Genomic DNA, 16,602 nt, shown 5'->3' with positions numbered 1-16,602 from the left:
CAAGCCACGCTCACAGAACCAGTAGTAAAAAATTTTGAAACCTATCACTTGGAAGGATACTGTAAAATCTCCATTCCCACCCCACTCCAGGGGAAGGATACTGTAGAATATCCATTCCCACCCCACTCCAGGGGAAGAATACTGTAAAATCTCCATTCCCTCCCCACTCCAGGGGAAGGATACTGTAGAATATCCATTCCCACCCCACTCCAGGGGAAGAATACTGTAAAATCTCCATTCCCACCCCACTCCAGGGGAAGGATACTGTAGAATATCCATTCCCACCCCACTCCAGGGGAAGAATACTGTAAAATCTCCATTCCCTCCCCACTCCAGGGGAAGGATACTGCAAAATCCCCATTTCCTCCCGAGCAGCTGGGACTTGGGAGGCAGAGAATAGATGGGGGCGGGGCCAGTCAGTATTTTTACTACCGGTTCTCTGAACTACTCAAAATTTCCGCTACTGGTTCTCCAGAACTGGTCAGAACCTGCTGAAACCCACCTCTGTTTCTATTCCACATCCTAATAGCAATATTCAGTACAGGTTGTCCTCAATTTACAACAGTTCGTTTAGTGACTGTTCTAAGTTACAACATCCCTGAAAAAAGTGACCTCTGGCCATTTTTCACACTTACAACCATTGCAGCATCCTCATGGTCATATGATTAAAATTTGGATGCTCGGCAACTGGTCCATATTTATGACAGTTGCAGTCATAAGCGGGAGGTCATGGGATCCGCTTTTGCGACCTCCTGACAAGCAACGTCAATGGGGAAGCCAGATTCACTTAGCAACTGGGTAATTAACTTATCAACTGCAGGGATTCACTTAACAACCGAGTAAGGAAAGGTCATAAATGGAGCAAAAAATTAGAAGTGAGACACTTAGAAAATGTCTCACTTAACGACAGAAAATTTGGGCTCAATTGTTGTCGTAAGTCGAGGACTACCTGTATTATTTCTCAATCCGAAAGAACTCGCATTACCTCTTGATGCAAGTTGGAACAGAAGTATGGGAAGCCACGGAGGCTGCAGATGACTCAAGAGATGAGCATGTGATGAAATGAGATCTTCGCATGCATTCTTGGCCATCTTAGCATTACATCAGGGCAACGCAATACATTCTGCCCTTGAGAAGTTCACCGAAATTTGGAAGAAATTTCATTGCAAATTCTTGTGCATCAACATGGAATGAGAACTGGGAGGAAAAAAAACTAAAAGCAGAAGAGTTTTAATCTACTGTTGTGCTTTAAAGTAGGTCCCGTTTTATCTCGTTAGCCAACAACAGGTTTTATGCGATTACCCAACTGGGTAAAATAGCATTTGAAGATGTTACCTGGTTAGGTAATGAAATGCCTGCCAAGAAATCAATCAAGCCCCGAAAGCATCAAAGTTCCTATGGTGTTATTTTTTTTTTAAAATTTCAGATAGCAATAAGACTGCTTTCAAAATCTTGTGCGCAGTAACGGGCTACTGAAGAAGAAATACTGAAGAAGAGCCCTGGTAGCGCAGCAGACTAAAGCACTGTTATTAACATCAGCTGCTTGCAATTACTGCAAGTTCAAATCCCACCAGGCTCAAGGTTGACTCAGCCTTCCATCCTTTCTAAGGTAGGTGAAATGAGGACCCAGTTTGTGGGGGCAATAAGCTGACTTTGTATAAATATACAAAAGGATGAAGGCTATTGCTGAGCACATTGTAAGCCGCCCTGAGTCTTCGGAGAAGGGCGGCATATAAATCAAATTAAAAAAAAAAAAAAAAGGTTGACTCAGCCTTCCATCCTTTCTAAGGTAGGTAAAATGAGGACCCGGATTGTGGGGGCAATAAGCTGACTTTGTATAAATATACAAAAGTATGAAGGCTATTGCTTAACGCATTGTAAGCCGCCCTGAGTCTCCGGAGAAGGGCAGCATATAAATCAAATTAAAAAAAAAATACAAAGGAGAGGAAAAATAAAAGCAAGGAGATCATCTTGGCTCCATCCATTCTCTGGAAAGGGGAAACTCTGAACCTCAAAGAAAAGTCACTTTCCCTTCATGAATACTTTGAAGCTTCCTTTGGAAAACTCTTTTGCAGCTGCCAAATTAAGCAGATGGGGAAAACCCTTTCAGAGGCCGAAGGGAGAATTTTTTTTTCAAAAGCCAGATCCAGGCAGTGACTTTGGCAGAAAGGAATGTACAGTGACCACCTATCCACTTCCAAACAAGAGAAGGAATGCAATGCCACAAAAGAAGAGGACAAAACCAACATATTTCCTTTGGTCGTTTTAGGCACCAAGATGTGTTCTTGGTGCTTCTCATTCTTGGATGAGAAAGCAAACCGTCTTCAAAGAAAAATGAGAAAGTCCAGTTGCCTCTTGAAAAAAGCACCTTTGGGACAGCGTAGCACTGATTTGTCAAATTATTTTGTCTCGGTTTATGGTGGCTGTCCTCTGCAGCTATTGTTCATTTCTGGAAAAGATGCAGCTGCTTTAAAGAGCTTGTAGATACTGTAAGTGCTCCATTGTCTGCAGGGCATGATTGAAAAAGTCAAAAATGGTGCCCACGGCAAAACAACAACACCACATGGGGCTTTGATCACATTGTTGTGGCTTCCATCTTGAATAATTTGATCATGCCCTGCAGGTTTTCCTGGTGTCATTAAAACACTTGTTCTCTTTACATGGTTTCTCTCATGTTTAACTCTCATCTTTCCCTCAGGAAGGATAAAACCAGGGGTGAAATCCAGCAGGTTCTGACAGGTTCTGGAGAACCGGTAGCAGAAATTTTGAGCAGTTTGGAGAACTGGTAGCGGAAATTTTGAGTAGTTCGGAGAACCAGTAGCGGAAATTTTGAGTAGTTCGGAGAACCGGCAAATACCACCTCTGGCTGGCCCCAGAGTGGGATGGGAATGGAGATTTTGCAATATCCTTGCCCTACCACGCCCACCAAGCCACGCCCACCAAGCCACACCAACAGAACTGGTAGTAAAAAAAATGGATTTCACCACTGTATAAAATGCATACAGTAAATATATATTCTTTTACTTTTCTATGAAGCTGTAGATAAGTTTAGCATAAAAAGGCAAAGCTACCAAGATTGTTGTGTGGTCCTCCCAGGCTGAGACCAACACGACTGAATTAATTGTTTAAAGAAATTGTAATCGTGGCTTTTGAAACCTGTTGCTGATTATTGTATAAATGTTGCTAGCGTTTTTCCAAAGCATAACTGCTTTCTTCCAAACGGAATAAACCCATTTCTGCTACATCTGAGAGCGATCCAGCCCATTCTGCTGAGAGGATCCTGAATGCTGAAGTCCTTTCCAGTGCACAAATCTTGACAAAGGACACCACTCTGTTCTTCCCACAAATGACCCACAAAAATCCAACAATGCATCTGGTTGGGCTTTTAATTTTATTGCAGCTTTGATGTATCCTTGCATCTGGCAACATTTGCTACCCAAATAGACCACTGTGGGTGGAGACAAAAGGCTACCCAGTAAAGGAGAAGGAAAATGCATAGTAAGGGAGTATATTTAGATCCATGCTAGCATAAACTTTTCAACTGAACAAACTTTAACTTAAAACATGGCTTCTTCCTCTGTCTTCTGCACATTTTTGGCCTTAAGTCGTTTATCTTTTATAGGTAGTCCTTGTTTTATGACTGCCTCATACAGCGACTGTTTCCACTGACAACTCTGACGAAAAAGTAAATTTGCAACCTGTCCTGTAGGAGGTGACCAGGCTGAGCCCAAGGGTGGGGTCAAACACATTTTCAGTTTGGAGATCTAAGAGACACTCCCTCCCTCCCTCTCTCTCTCTCTCTCTCTCTCTCTCTCTCTCTCTCTCTCTCTCTCTCTCTCTAAGTCAGTTGATTCTTATCTGTCCCCAATTCACTAGTAGAGAATCAGTCAGTTAGTTTACTTTTTTGTCATTGCACCTCGTACAATGAAATTAAATGCCATTTTCAGTGTACATTGTAACTATAAAAATAAAACACAAGCACACATCCTCTACAACTGAATTGAAAACCCCTGATATTGCATTAATATTGCACTATACAGTAGAATTCAATATAGTTACTGCTCCGGGATAGAAGCTGTTTTTCAGCCTAGTTGTCCTTGTTTTTATTATCCTGTACCGTCTGCCAGATGGTAATAGTTAAAAAAAAAAAAGGGTGCCCAGGATGAGATGGATCTTTAAGAATGTTTTCAACTTTCTTAAGGCAGCGGGAGCTATAAAGCTCTTCCAAAGAGGGGAAAGGGCAACCAGTGATCCTCTGGGCAATGACGTTGACCCTCTGGAGCTGTCCTATCTGCCACTGTGCAATTGGCAAACCATACACAGGGGCAGTCGATCGGATTCTTGTGAATAGACAGCATGAAATAAATTTATAGCACTTTTGAACTCTATCCTGCCTTCTAACTTCTTGCATCTGATAGTCCTCACATTTACTCCCTTTGCAAGCCTGAAGTAAGATTGTAAAACAAAGATCAGTTTGGTAATTAAATGTCTGCAAGAACACCTACCAAGCAGTGGTGGGTTTCAAAATTTTTTACTACTGGTAAAAAATGGGTGGGTGTGGCTTGGTGGACTTGGCAGGGGAAGTAAAATCTCCATTCCCACCCCATTCCAGGGGAAGGTTACTGCAAAATCCCCATTTCTTCCCGATCAGCTGGGACTCGGGAGGCAGAGAATAGATGGGGGTGGGGCCGGTCAGAATTTTTACTATTGGTTCTCCGAACTACTCAAAGTTTCTGCTACCGGTTCTCCAGAACTGGTCAGAACCTGCTGAAACCCACCTCTGCTACCAAGCTCAGAGAGCAACAAAGACCCCCAGAATCAAAATGTGGTGACCGCAATGATGTGATTGAAACTCAACCTGATTTTTTTTTTTATTTTTACATAATGCAAATGAAAAATAGGCAGAGCTTTGGTCACACTGCCACAGCCGTATTTTGACTTTTTGAACCATACTCTGAGGACACCTCACAAGTAACCAAAGCTCTTACCTTGAATCTGGCTTTGAGCTTGTGTACCAAAGTGCCCTGGGGTGCTCAGGGACCCCCGAGAATTGACCGTCGTCGGAGTGACTCTCATTGAGTGCCGAAGCCTTTCCAGCTCTCCGTAACGATCTTGGAATTTCGTTTGTTCTTCCAACTTCTGCCTGTGCCCTGAAAAAAGCAGGGGAGTGGGAAATAAATCAGCAAAGACGTTCAGAGTCAAGTCAGAGAAGCCCCCTGACCCCAGAAAAGGTACATGCAAGTAGTCCTCAACTGATGACCACAATTGAGCCCAAAATTTCTGTGGCTGACCAAGGCAGTTGTTAAGTGAGTTTTGTCCCATTTTATGACTTTTTTTTGCCACAATTGTTAAGCAAACCATTAAAGTTGTTAGGTGAATCATGCAGTTGTTAAGTATAACTGTGCGTGCACATTGTTTGGGCAAAGAGGTGGCGCAGTGGTTAGAGTGCTGTACTGCAGCTACTTCAGCTGACTGCTAGTTCAGCAGATCAGCGGATCAAATCCCACCGGCTCAAGGTTGACTCAGCCTTCCATCCTTCCGAGATGGGTAAAATGAGGACCCAGATTGTTAGGGGGCAATATGCTATTTAGTATACTGTCTTTGGTGTAAGCCGCCCAGAGTCCTCGGAGAGTGGACGGCATAGAAATATGAATAATGAAATAAAATAAAATAAATAAATTGGTGTCTAAAAGATTCACCATCACTGCCCTATACCATTGTAGACAGGCAGCTGTCCAGTCTCTTCTTAAAAACCTCCCGTGATGAAGCACCTATAACTTCTGAAGGCAAAGCTGTTTCTCTGGTTAATTGTCCTCACTGTTAGGACGTTTTTCCTTAATTCCAAGTTGCTTCTTTCCCTGATTAGTTCTCATCCATTGTTTCTTGTCTTGCCTTCTGGTGCTTTGGAAAATAAGTTGATCCCCCCCCACCTTCTTCTTTATGGCAGCCCCTCAAATACTGAAATACTGCTATCATGTCACCCTGTACTCCTTCTTTTCTCTAGACCGGCCATACCCAATTCCTGCAACCGTTCCTCGTATGTTTTTGTCTCCAGGCCCTCAATCCTCTTACTTGCTCTTCTTTGCACTTTTCCCAAAGCCTCAACATCTTTTTTGTAATGTGGTGATCAAAACTGCTAAGTGAACGGTTGTAAATCGAGGATTACCTATACTCTCTAGTACAGTCACCATCTGAGAATTTAATTAGGTGGGCATTAGTGGTGGGTTCCTCCCAGTTCGGTCTGGTTCGGCTGAGCCGGTAGCGGTGACAATATGATGTCACCGAACCAGTTCTTCCCCCCACCCTCCCACGTTATTCTTACCTTTTATTTGGTCCCACCCCCAATCTATTGCTGCCTCCTGAGTCCCAGCTGATGACTAGAGGGAAAAAAAACTGTTTAAACTCTTACCGCGGGGCTTCAAAGGGCCATCCTACAGCTGATCAGTGTTAAAAGCAAACAAATGAGTCGGGTCGTAAGTGCGAGGACTGGTCGTAAGTGCGAGGACCTTCCAGAAATGACTCTGACCAGCTAGCCACGCCCACCCAGTCACATGACCTCCAAGCCACACCCACAAAATAAGCCACGCCCACAGAACCGGTAGTAAAAAAATTTAGAACCCACCCCTGGTGGGCATGGATTTGAAGTCAGGTCTTTGCAGTCTGCTTCCAACTCTCTAGCCATGATACCACACCATGGATCTTCATAAGGTGCAAGAAACAGAGGGCCTGGGCTTCTGGAGGCATCTTGTTGGCTCAACGCCATTGGGTTGCTTGTTGAATGACTTTCCTAACTTCAACCAAGTTCTATTTTTGCTTCCCTTATTGCATGAAACACCTGTATCCATTGCAAGATGCAGCGTGTGTGAACACTGTGTCCCTGGAAGTGTCCCAAACCAAAACAAATGTGTCCAAAAAGTCCCATTTAGCCCTTGGCCATGAATTTGTGGTGAGGGGAATTCCCTCGCAGAGAAATCCTTGCAAAGCAGCTGCTGCAATCCATGCAGCTCAATCCACATTGTGTAACACAATTAAACGCCCGGCCCTTTTCTGATATTGTGGTTAAGGCTTTAGACTGGGGAAATCCATGCCAAAGCCTACCTTATCTGTGGCAGTTTACTGGGAGACCCTGGGCCAGTCATTCCAGCCTACTCACAGGGTTGTTGTTTGGGGAGAAGCTGTGTGTGTGTGTAGGGGGGGAGAGTTTGCAGCTTTTTGCTCCTGCAGGAAATATAAGGTGTGTGGCTCACAATGAATAAATAAAAGCATGCATTCTCTTCAGTTAAATTTTTTATGTTTTTATTAGAAGTGGGTGTCACATACTGTAACAACTGGTTCGCCTGGAACTGAGAATGTGAGCGCTTGTGCACGGCATCGAAAATCTGGTGATTATATAGGACGTGATAGCGCCAGGGCGGGTGCGTGGGACGCTGGTCGGAACTAGCGGTTCATTTGAACCAGTGGTGAAATCTAAAATTTTTTACTACTGGTTCTGTGGGCGTGGCTTGGTGGGGGGGTAATGTGACTGGGTGGGCGTGGCCAGTTTTTTTTTTTTTACTTTTAAAACCATTTTTTCTACAACCTCTTCGGCGAAGAAGTTGTAAAAAAAAATGCTTTCAAAAGGCTCTGACGATCCCAGCTGAGTTGCCTGATCAGCAGAGACTTTTTTTTCTTTTAAATGCCTCTGACGATCAGTCAACTCAGCTTGGATCGTCAGAGGCTTTTAAAAGAAAAAAAGCCTCTGATGATCGCGCAGCTCAGCTGGGCATGGGGGGGGGGCAGGGATTTTTGCTACCGGTTCTCCGAACCACCCGCCTCCATCGCTACCGGATCGGGCGATCCGGTCCAAACCGGGAGCATTTCACCCCTGATCTGAACCAATCCAAACCGGCAGCAGTCTACCACTGCTTTTTATTCTTGTTGTACAGTGTTTGCAGGTAGTCCTTTAATTACAACATTTGTTTAGTGACCCTCCTAAATTACAATGACAATGAAGAAGACAATGACTTAGTCTGGTTTTCACACTTAATGACCACTGCGGCATCCCCTTGGTCACATGATCAAAATTCGGGTCCTTGGCAACTGGCAGGTATTTATGACGGTTGCACTGTCCATGGGTCATGTGATCACTATTTGTAACCTTTCCAGCCGGCTTCTGACGAGCATCAATGGGGGGAAGCCAGATTAGCTTAACAACCTCATAATTCACTCAACAACTGCAGCTTAACAACTTTAGCAAAACACGTGGTAAAATGTGGCAGAACTCACCTAGCTACCGCCTTGTTAGCAGTGGAAATTTTGGGCTCAGTTGTGGTTGTACGCTGAGGACTACCCGTATCAACTCTGAGCCTCTTCATATGAGCTGAAGTATTTGTAAGCTTTTAAGTTCCCCTATAGAAAGCCAAGTTCCTTCTTCCAAGTTCTAAACTGCCCATCCTTCTGTGACTTTGATTTTTATTTTTACTTCAAAGATTTCCTTTTGGTCTTTAAACTCAAAGTTATGGCCATCGTTGTACATATATGGATGGAAAGTAATCAAGGAGAGAAGCAACATGGAACTAAGGAGAAATTTCCTTTTCAAAAGGCAACTTTTGAAGTTGCCTTGAAGATGTTTTGCTTCCCATCCAAGAAGCTTCTTGGAAAAGCACTTTTGGGACAACCACGACCTGGATGACTTAAAATCTCCACAGACCTTCCAATTCTGTTTATTCTGTATATACACCTAACATCAAAAACATCATCAAAAAAGGTCAACAAAGAATGTTCTTTCTTCACAAACTCAGGAAGCTCGAACTTTCTGCCCAAGGAGCTGCTGATTCAGTTCTAGAGAGGAATTATTGAGTCTGTCATCTGCACCTCCATAACTGTCTGATTTGGCTCTGCAACCCAACAAGACAGACACAGACTGCAGAGGATCATTAGAACTGCAGAAAAAACAATGGCTACCAACCTGCCTTCCACTGAGGACCTGTATACTGCACGAGTCAAAAAGAGGGCTGTGAAAATATCTACAGACCCCTCACATCCTGGACATAAACTGTTTCAACTCCTACCCTCAAAACGACGCTATAGAGCACTGCACACCAGAACAACTAGACACAAGAATAGTTCTTCCCCGAATGCCATCACTCTGCTTAACAACTAATTCAAATAATTTACTAAGACTGTATTACTATTATTATTCTCTTCCTTACTAGTACCTATCTCTTCCCACTTATGACAATAACCATGTTTCTTGAATCTTTCAATTTATATTGTTTTTACTTGTTTCCTAGTATGATTTGATAGCTTATTAGTAACCTTGACTATCAGTAAGTGTTGTATCTTTTTATTCTCGATGAATGTATTTTATTCTTTTTATGTACACTGAGAGTTTATGCACCAAAGACAAATTCCTTGTGTGTCCAATCACACTTGGCCAATAAAGAATTCTATTCCATTCCATTCCACTCCACTTCACTCCTCCCCACCCCACCCCACCCCACCCCACCCCACCCCACCCCACCCTTATCTATCTATCTATCTATCTATCTATCTATCTATCTATCTATCTATCTATCTACCTACCTACCTACCTACCTACCTACCTACCTACCTACCTATCTATCTATCTATCTATCTATCTATCTATCTATCTATCTATCTATCTATCTATCTATCTATCTATCTATCCTACCTCCTATCTTGTTCAAAGAAGGCAGAACAGACAGCAAAGAAACTCTGTTGGCTAAAACAGCCAAGGAGCTATTGCATTTTTTCCCCTTGGCAGCCACCAGTGCAGTTCCAAAGGAAGACAGCCAGTATTTTCAGATTCTTCCGCGCCCCCCCCCACCCCCCCCCACACAACACAAGGCGAGCACGTTGGCTCCCCTTGCCCCGAAGTCCCCTTAAGAAGATCTGTATCGCTACAACATCAAATGGCTGAAATGTTTTCCATCTGGAAGGATGGATATGAATCTGATACGGCAAGCCGTAATAAAAAACATACGGATCCTTTGGGGCAATGTGGAGACATGGACATCGGATGCTGGAGAGATACCTTTCAACAAGAAGAGGGGGGAAAAAACAGATCTGGATCTACTGTATTTTGTTCAATCTCCTGGAGATCGATTTATTTATTTAGTTAGTTCAATTTATATGCCACCTTTCTCTGGAGACTCAGGGCGGCTTACAATGCATTTAAAAAACCATTATAAAAACAGTTAAAATTAAAATATTAAAACTCATGCACACCATTCATGGCCAGATCTCACAAGATCACAACAGCGAGATCAACGGCCCCAGGCCTGCCGGAAAAGCCAGGTCTTCACCGCTTTTCGGAAGGCCAATAGGGTGGGAGTGGTCCGGACCTCAGGAGGTAACTGGTTCCAGACAGCCGGGGCAGCCACAGAGAAGGCCCTCCCTCGTGGGCCTGCCAGCCGGCATTGTTTAGCTGACGGGACCCGGAGGAGACCAACTCTGTGGGATCTTACCTGTCGATGGGAGCTATGCAGAAGAAGGCGGTCTGGAAGATACCCTGGCCCTGAGCCATGTAGGGCTTTAAAGGTAATAACCAACATCTTGAATTGTGCCCAGAGACCAATAGGGAGTCAGTGCAGCTTGCGGAGAATTGGTGTAATGTAGGTGTATCTAGATGCACCCACGATGGCTCGCGCGGCTGCGTTCTGGACCAACTGTAGTCTCCGAACACTTTTCAAGGGTAGCCCCATGTAGAGCATGTTACAATAATCTAACCGATCTATCGATCATAGATTACAGAGGTTGCCTGGCGTCCAGGGGCCTAATGAGAGCAATGACGAATCAACGGTCGACCCCAATTATATTTCCCCCACCATGCTTGCTCCATAAGGTGAGCAAAGATTAAGGAAACCTTCCCCCCAGAAGCCAACGAGATAATTTATAATTTCAAAAAAACTCCACGTTTCCCCTTTTTTTCTCTCTTTTCCCCCTGAGTGGGGGGGGAAACAAAATATCAGGCATTATAATTATGGTGTATTATGGTGTTGTGCTCTTGCTCTGTTTTGAAAGAAATCCTAGAATGAGTCGCCAACCCACTGCAGCCAAGGAAAACATAATTTTCTTCTAGGAATGTGCAGTTTTGGATCGGATGCCCCAAAGGTATCCGGAGCACAAAGGGGGTGTGAAAATCACGCCGGTCTGCATCTTGGCTGCAGGCTGGAGGCGTGTTTGTGCCCCTCTGTACTTTGACGCTGCTTCTTTGCACAGAATCCGAAGTTCTGCATCATTTCTTTATTCTAATTTCATTTCTCTTTTCTTAATTTTTCTCCCTGTCCCTGGGCTGGGTCATATATGGAACGGTTTGTAATAGAATTATTACCTGCACATTTTCAGCTAGTCTTTAAATCAGGCTGAAAAATCTGACCTAGTGGTACAAGTAGTCCTGGACTTACGACCACAATTGAGCCTAACATTTCTGTTGCTGAGTGAGATATTTGTTAAGTGTCCCATTTTACGACCTTGCTTGTCACAGCTGTTTAAGTGAATCACTGCAGTTGTTGAGCTAGTAACATGGTTCGTAGATGAATCTGGCTTCCCCGTTGACTTTGATCGTCAGGAGGTCGCAAAAGGGGATCATGTGAGCCCAGGAGACTGCCACCGTCATAAATGTGAGTCAGGTGGCAGGCGTCTCAATTTTGATCACGTGACCGTGGGGATGCTGCAACGGTCATAAGTGTGAAAAATGGTCACCAGTCACTTTTTAAATTCCATTGTAACTTCAAACAGTCACTAAGCAAACTGTTGTAAGTTGAGGACTAAGTCTGTGTGTGTGTGTGCGCGCACACATACATATCAGTGATGGGTTGCTCCCGGTTCGCACCGGTTTGCAAGAACCGGTAGTAAAAATTTGTAGTAGTTCAGAGAACCAGTAATAACATTGGCTGGCCATGCCCCCGAACCAGTCCCGGGCCTGGTTGCCGCTCACTTACCCCGCCCACCTCATCAGAAGCTTTTTTTTTACTTTTAAAAGCATTTTTTCTACAACTTCTTTGGCCGAAAAAATGCTTTTAAAAGTAAAAAAAAAAAAAGTCTCTGATGATCGTGCGGCTCAGCTGGGATTGTCAGAGGCTTTTAAAAGCATTTTTTCTACAACCTCTTCAGCCGAAGAGGTTGTAGAAAAAAAAATGCCTTTAAAAGCCTCTGGTGATCCCAGCTGAGCTGCCTGTTCGTCAGAGGCTTTTAAAAGCATTTTTTTCTGCAACCTCTTAAGGCTGTAGAAAAAATGCTTTTAAAAGTAAAAAAAAAAAAAAAAGTTGGCCACGCCCACCCAGTCACATTACCCCCACAAAGCCACACCCACAAAATAAGCCACTCCCACAGAACCGATAGTAAAAATTTTAGAACCCACCCCTGATACATACATACACATACACACTGGTACAATACATATGTATGTATGTATGTATGTATGTATGTATGTATGTATGTGTGTGTGTGTGTATATATGTGTACAGGTACTGTCCTTGACTTACAGTCATTCGTTCAGTGACCATTCAAAGTCACAACAGCAATGAAAAAGTGTCTTATGACCGATCCTCACACTTATGCCCTTCACAGCATCCTCACAGTCACGTGATCAAAAGTCAGGTGCTTTGAAAACCAGCATGGATTGACGATGGCGGCAGCATCCCAGGGTCATGTGACACCATTTGCAATCTTCCCAACTGGTTTCTGACAAGCCAAATCAAAATGGGGGTGGGGGGGAGAAGCAGGGTTTGCTTAACGACGTCACGATTTAATTAACAACTGCAGCAATTTGCTTAACAACCAGGGTGGACGAAAAGGGCCATCGAATTGGGTGCGACTCGCTTAACAACCTTCCGTTGTCCTAACTGTGGCAATAAGTCAAGGACTAGCTATATATGTGTAATTTCCCGTAAGATATCTGGCCTGTGATACTGAGGTCTGGCAAGAGGTTTTTATTGATCAAAATAATTCAAGAAGAAGCATTCAGGAAGCCTTGCCTCCTCCAGATAAATAGTCTGTGCTGAGAAGAAGGGGAAGGGAAGGAGGAGGAAAAAATGCCTAAGGAATTTCATAATGACAAACTGATCAAAAGACTGAGCTATCAACATCATAGATACCGGGGGGGGGGGGTTGGGAAAGGGGGAAAATAAATCCTGTAAAATTTCTTCAGATGAGAGAGGCTGTAGCCGGATCTGCTTCTTGTTACCACAATCAGCTTATCCAGATTCATTAATATGGCAAATGAAGGAAGGAAATTAATTTCTTTAGCTGCATCTGTATTTAATCTATAGCAAACATCTTGTACCTCTAATATATTATTTGCTTCTCCGGTGGTTGTTTTAGGACTGGCTGAAGGATCCTTTCCTTTCCTTTCCTTTCCTTTCCTTTCCTTTCCTTTCCTTTCCTTACCTTTGCTCTCCTCTCCTCTCTTTTCCTTTCCCTTTCCCTCCTTTCCTTTCCTTTCCTTTCCTTTCTTTTCCCTTTCCCTTTCCTTCCTTTTCCTTTTCCTTTCCCTTTCTTTCCCTTTCCTTTCCTTTCCTTTCCCTTTCTCCCTTCCTTCCTCCCCTTTTCCTTCCTTCCTTCCTCCCCTCCTCCTTCCTTCCTTCCATCCCCCTCCCTTTATTTTCTTACCTTCCCCTCCTTTTCTTTTCCTTCCCCGTGCCTACCTTTCTTTTCCTCCTTCCCTCCCTCCCTTCCTGTTCCCTTCCTTTTTCCTCCCTCCCTCCCTCTGTCCCTTCCTTTCTTCCTCATTTTCTTTTCCCTCCTTCCAGTTAAAGCAAGGAAGAAATACGATGACTGAGAACTTCATCAGCTTATCTCTTCCCTACAATTTTTAGCTGCTTTTAGAAAAAGGGCCGCTCCATCAGAAAGAATTGTCCACCCCATCAATAACAAGTTTATTTTTTATTTTTTATTTTTATTTTTGTGCCCTGCTTCCCAAGTGGTCTGATTTCCTTGGCTTATACTGACGCCTTCAAATACTCCATGCCTGCCTCTATTTAAACCCTGCTTGTAGCACACAAAGTGTTTGAAGGTCCTGAACAGACACCCCCACCCCCACCTACCTCCCCCTAGGCTTCCTTGTTCACCCCAAATCATGTGGGATGCATAAAACGTGTTTGGTTTGGGAAGGATTGAGAGAAAGGAGAACTTCACTGCAATTGGAAATTGAGCAGCTGATCCACTCTGCAGCGCTTGGCTCTGGCTGCTGGAAAGAGATGGCTTTTTTTTTTTTTAGCAAGGAGGGCATTTGTGTGCGGTTCCAAAGGAATGTAAATTGCAGAAGACACCCTGTCTCCTCGCATGGAACATGTCCACCACAGAGATCTCATTATCCACATGTTGAATGTGGGCCTATTCATCCCATTTGGAAATGGAAATTGGTTTCTGCACACCAAATAAGGTCTTTAAGATCCTCTGCTTTCTGGGATGGATGGATGGAAGGAAGGAAGGAAGGAAGGAAGGAAGGAAGGAAGGAAGGAAGGAAGGAAGGAAGGAAGGAAGGAAAGAATAGAATAGAATAGAATAGAATAGAATAGAATAGAATAGAATAGAATAGAATAGAATAGAATTCTTTATTGGCCAAGTATGATTGGACGCACAAGGAATTTGTCTTTGGTGTATATACTCTCAGTGTACATAAGGAGAATAAAATACATTAGTTGACAGCTGCCTGCAATTACTGAGAGTTCAAATCTCACCAGGCTCAAGGTTGACTCAGCCTTCCATCCTTTCGAGGTAGGTAAAATGAGGACCCGGATTGTGGGGGCAATAAGCTGACTTTGTATAAAAAAGAACACCGCTTTGGGGGGGGGGCGAAAGCCCTACTAAGCAGGTATATACAAAAGTATGAAGGCTATTGCTTAATGCATTGTAAGCCGCCCTGAGTCTCCGGAGAAGGGCGGCATATAAATTGAACTAATAAATAAATATTCATCAAGAATAAAAAAATTCTTAGTGATAATCAAGGTTACTAATAAAGAAGGAAGGATAAAGAAGATAAAATTCACTGTAACAGCATTGCTAAAAAAGCACAAAAGTTGTGAATTTAATTCTATGGAGAGAGAGGAGAGGAGAGGGGAGGGGAGAGGGGAGAGGGGAGAGGGGAGGGGATGAGGAGAGGAAAGGAAAGGCAGTTACAACTTCTCTACAACATCTACAGATGTTGTCCAAAGGTTCATATTTACTCTTCAAACAAAAATGAAGCCATAATATTTAACTAATAGGGGTGGGGGCTGGGAGAGGAAAAAGTGGTTTTTCTCATGTGATGATTGGGCCAAGCATAAAGAAATTAACATTATTATCCTCCGTTTGTGTTTTGTAATGGGTTGGCTGGAGTTCAGGAAAGGAGATGCGTCATATTTACAACAAGCCTTTTATGGAGGCCTGTTCCCACGATGCTGGCTCTCTTTTTCTCCTCAAGTCATGGGACAGCTCTCCCAACGTGATCGGATATCCAAGGGCCAAGCGCCATGGCTGTTTGGTTGCTGGAATGCAGGGAGATGCCTTCTCTTGCGCCAGAGAGTGGCCGCCTCTCCTTTGGCAGGACTTGCCCTGATTGGCAGTGAACCTGCTAGGATCGTGAGGGCGAACCTATGGCATGTGTGCCACAGGTGGCATGCAGAGTCCTCTCTGCGGACAAGCCAGCTATCACCTCAGCCCAGCCCCACCGCGCATGTGTGTCAGGGATTGGTTCTAATTTTTTTTACTACCGGTTCTGTGGGCGTGGCTTATTTTGTGGGTGTGGCTTGGTGGTCATGTGACAATTATTTAGGATTTAGCAGAGGTACTGGTCTACCAGGCTTTTAACTGCTTGCAGAGCTGCACCAATCTACCCATTTATTTTTTGCAGGCACTGATCTACTCATGTATTTTTGCAGGCACTGGTCTACTCATTTGTTTTCTTTTAACATTGATCAGCTGTAGGGCGGCCTTTTGAAGCCCCACAGCAAGAGTTTAAACAGTTTTTTTCCCTCTAGCCATCAGCTGGGACTCAGGAGGCATCAATAGATTGGAGATGGGGCCAAATAAAAGGTAAGAATAATATGGGGGGCGGGGGGCACACGGGGTGGAGGGCAGGGGGGCAGAACCGGTTCGTTGACATCCTATCGTCACCGCTACCAGCTTGGGAGAACCGGGCCGAACCAGGAGGAACCCACCACTGATGTGTGTGTGCCTTCCGCTGGCCAGCTGGTCTTTGGGCGTCTGCTGCGCATGCGTGGGGTGCATGCGGGGGACATGTGTGCACATGTGCAGAGGGTGGGACTCATGGGGGGGTGCAGATTGGTGCAGGAGGCTTTCCAGGCCCAAAACAAGGCATGGGGGGGCCTCGCACTGTGCCCCCATGCCCCATTTTGGCTTCCAGGTTCGTGCAGGAGGCTTTCCAGGCCCAAAAGGGGGCGCAATAGTTAAGAAAAGCTACCGGTTCCTCCGACGATCAGCTGTGCCGCACGGTATAGCTTTGCTAGAAAGCAGGAAATCCTGCTTTCTAGCAAAGCTAAATCGTGCGGCACAGCTGATCCCCTCTTCCTCACTGTTCTACTTACCTTCCCAAGCCTTTTTTGGCGCACACTGCACATGCGCACACAGCGCGCATTTGGCATGCAGCGTGCATGTGTG

The 16,602-nt window shown here is 44.3% G+C and overlaps 1 protein-coding gene across 1 annotated transcript in view; it reads right to left on the bottom strand.

Annotated features, from left to right (window-relative positions):
* RUNX3 (RUNX family transcription factor 3) overlaps positions 1-16,602 on the bottom strand; it is a 110,753-nt gene that overhangs the window by 18,038 nt on the left and 76,113 nt on the right. The window contains exon 4 of the mRNA XM_070949598.1: positions 4,989-5,150. Within this exon, the coding sequence (XP_070805699.1) occupies positions 4,989-5,150 (162 nt within the window). The remainder of the gene's footprint in view (positions 1-4,988; positions 5,151-16,602) is intronic.

Source organism: Pituophis catenifer, unplaced genomic scaffold (genome assembly GCF_029215685.1).
Source record: "Pituophis catenifer annectens isolate HBS135680 unplaced genomic scaffold, rPitCat1.0.hap2 SCAF_9, whole genome shotgun sequence".
NCBI classification, from domain to species: domain Eukaryota; kingdom Metazoa; phylum Chordata; class Lepidosauria; order Squamata; family Colubridae; genus Pituophis; species Pituophis catenifer.
Note: the sequence above shows the minus strand (reverse complement) of the source record. Positions and strands in the feature narration are given on the sequence as shown.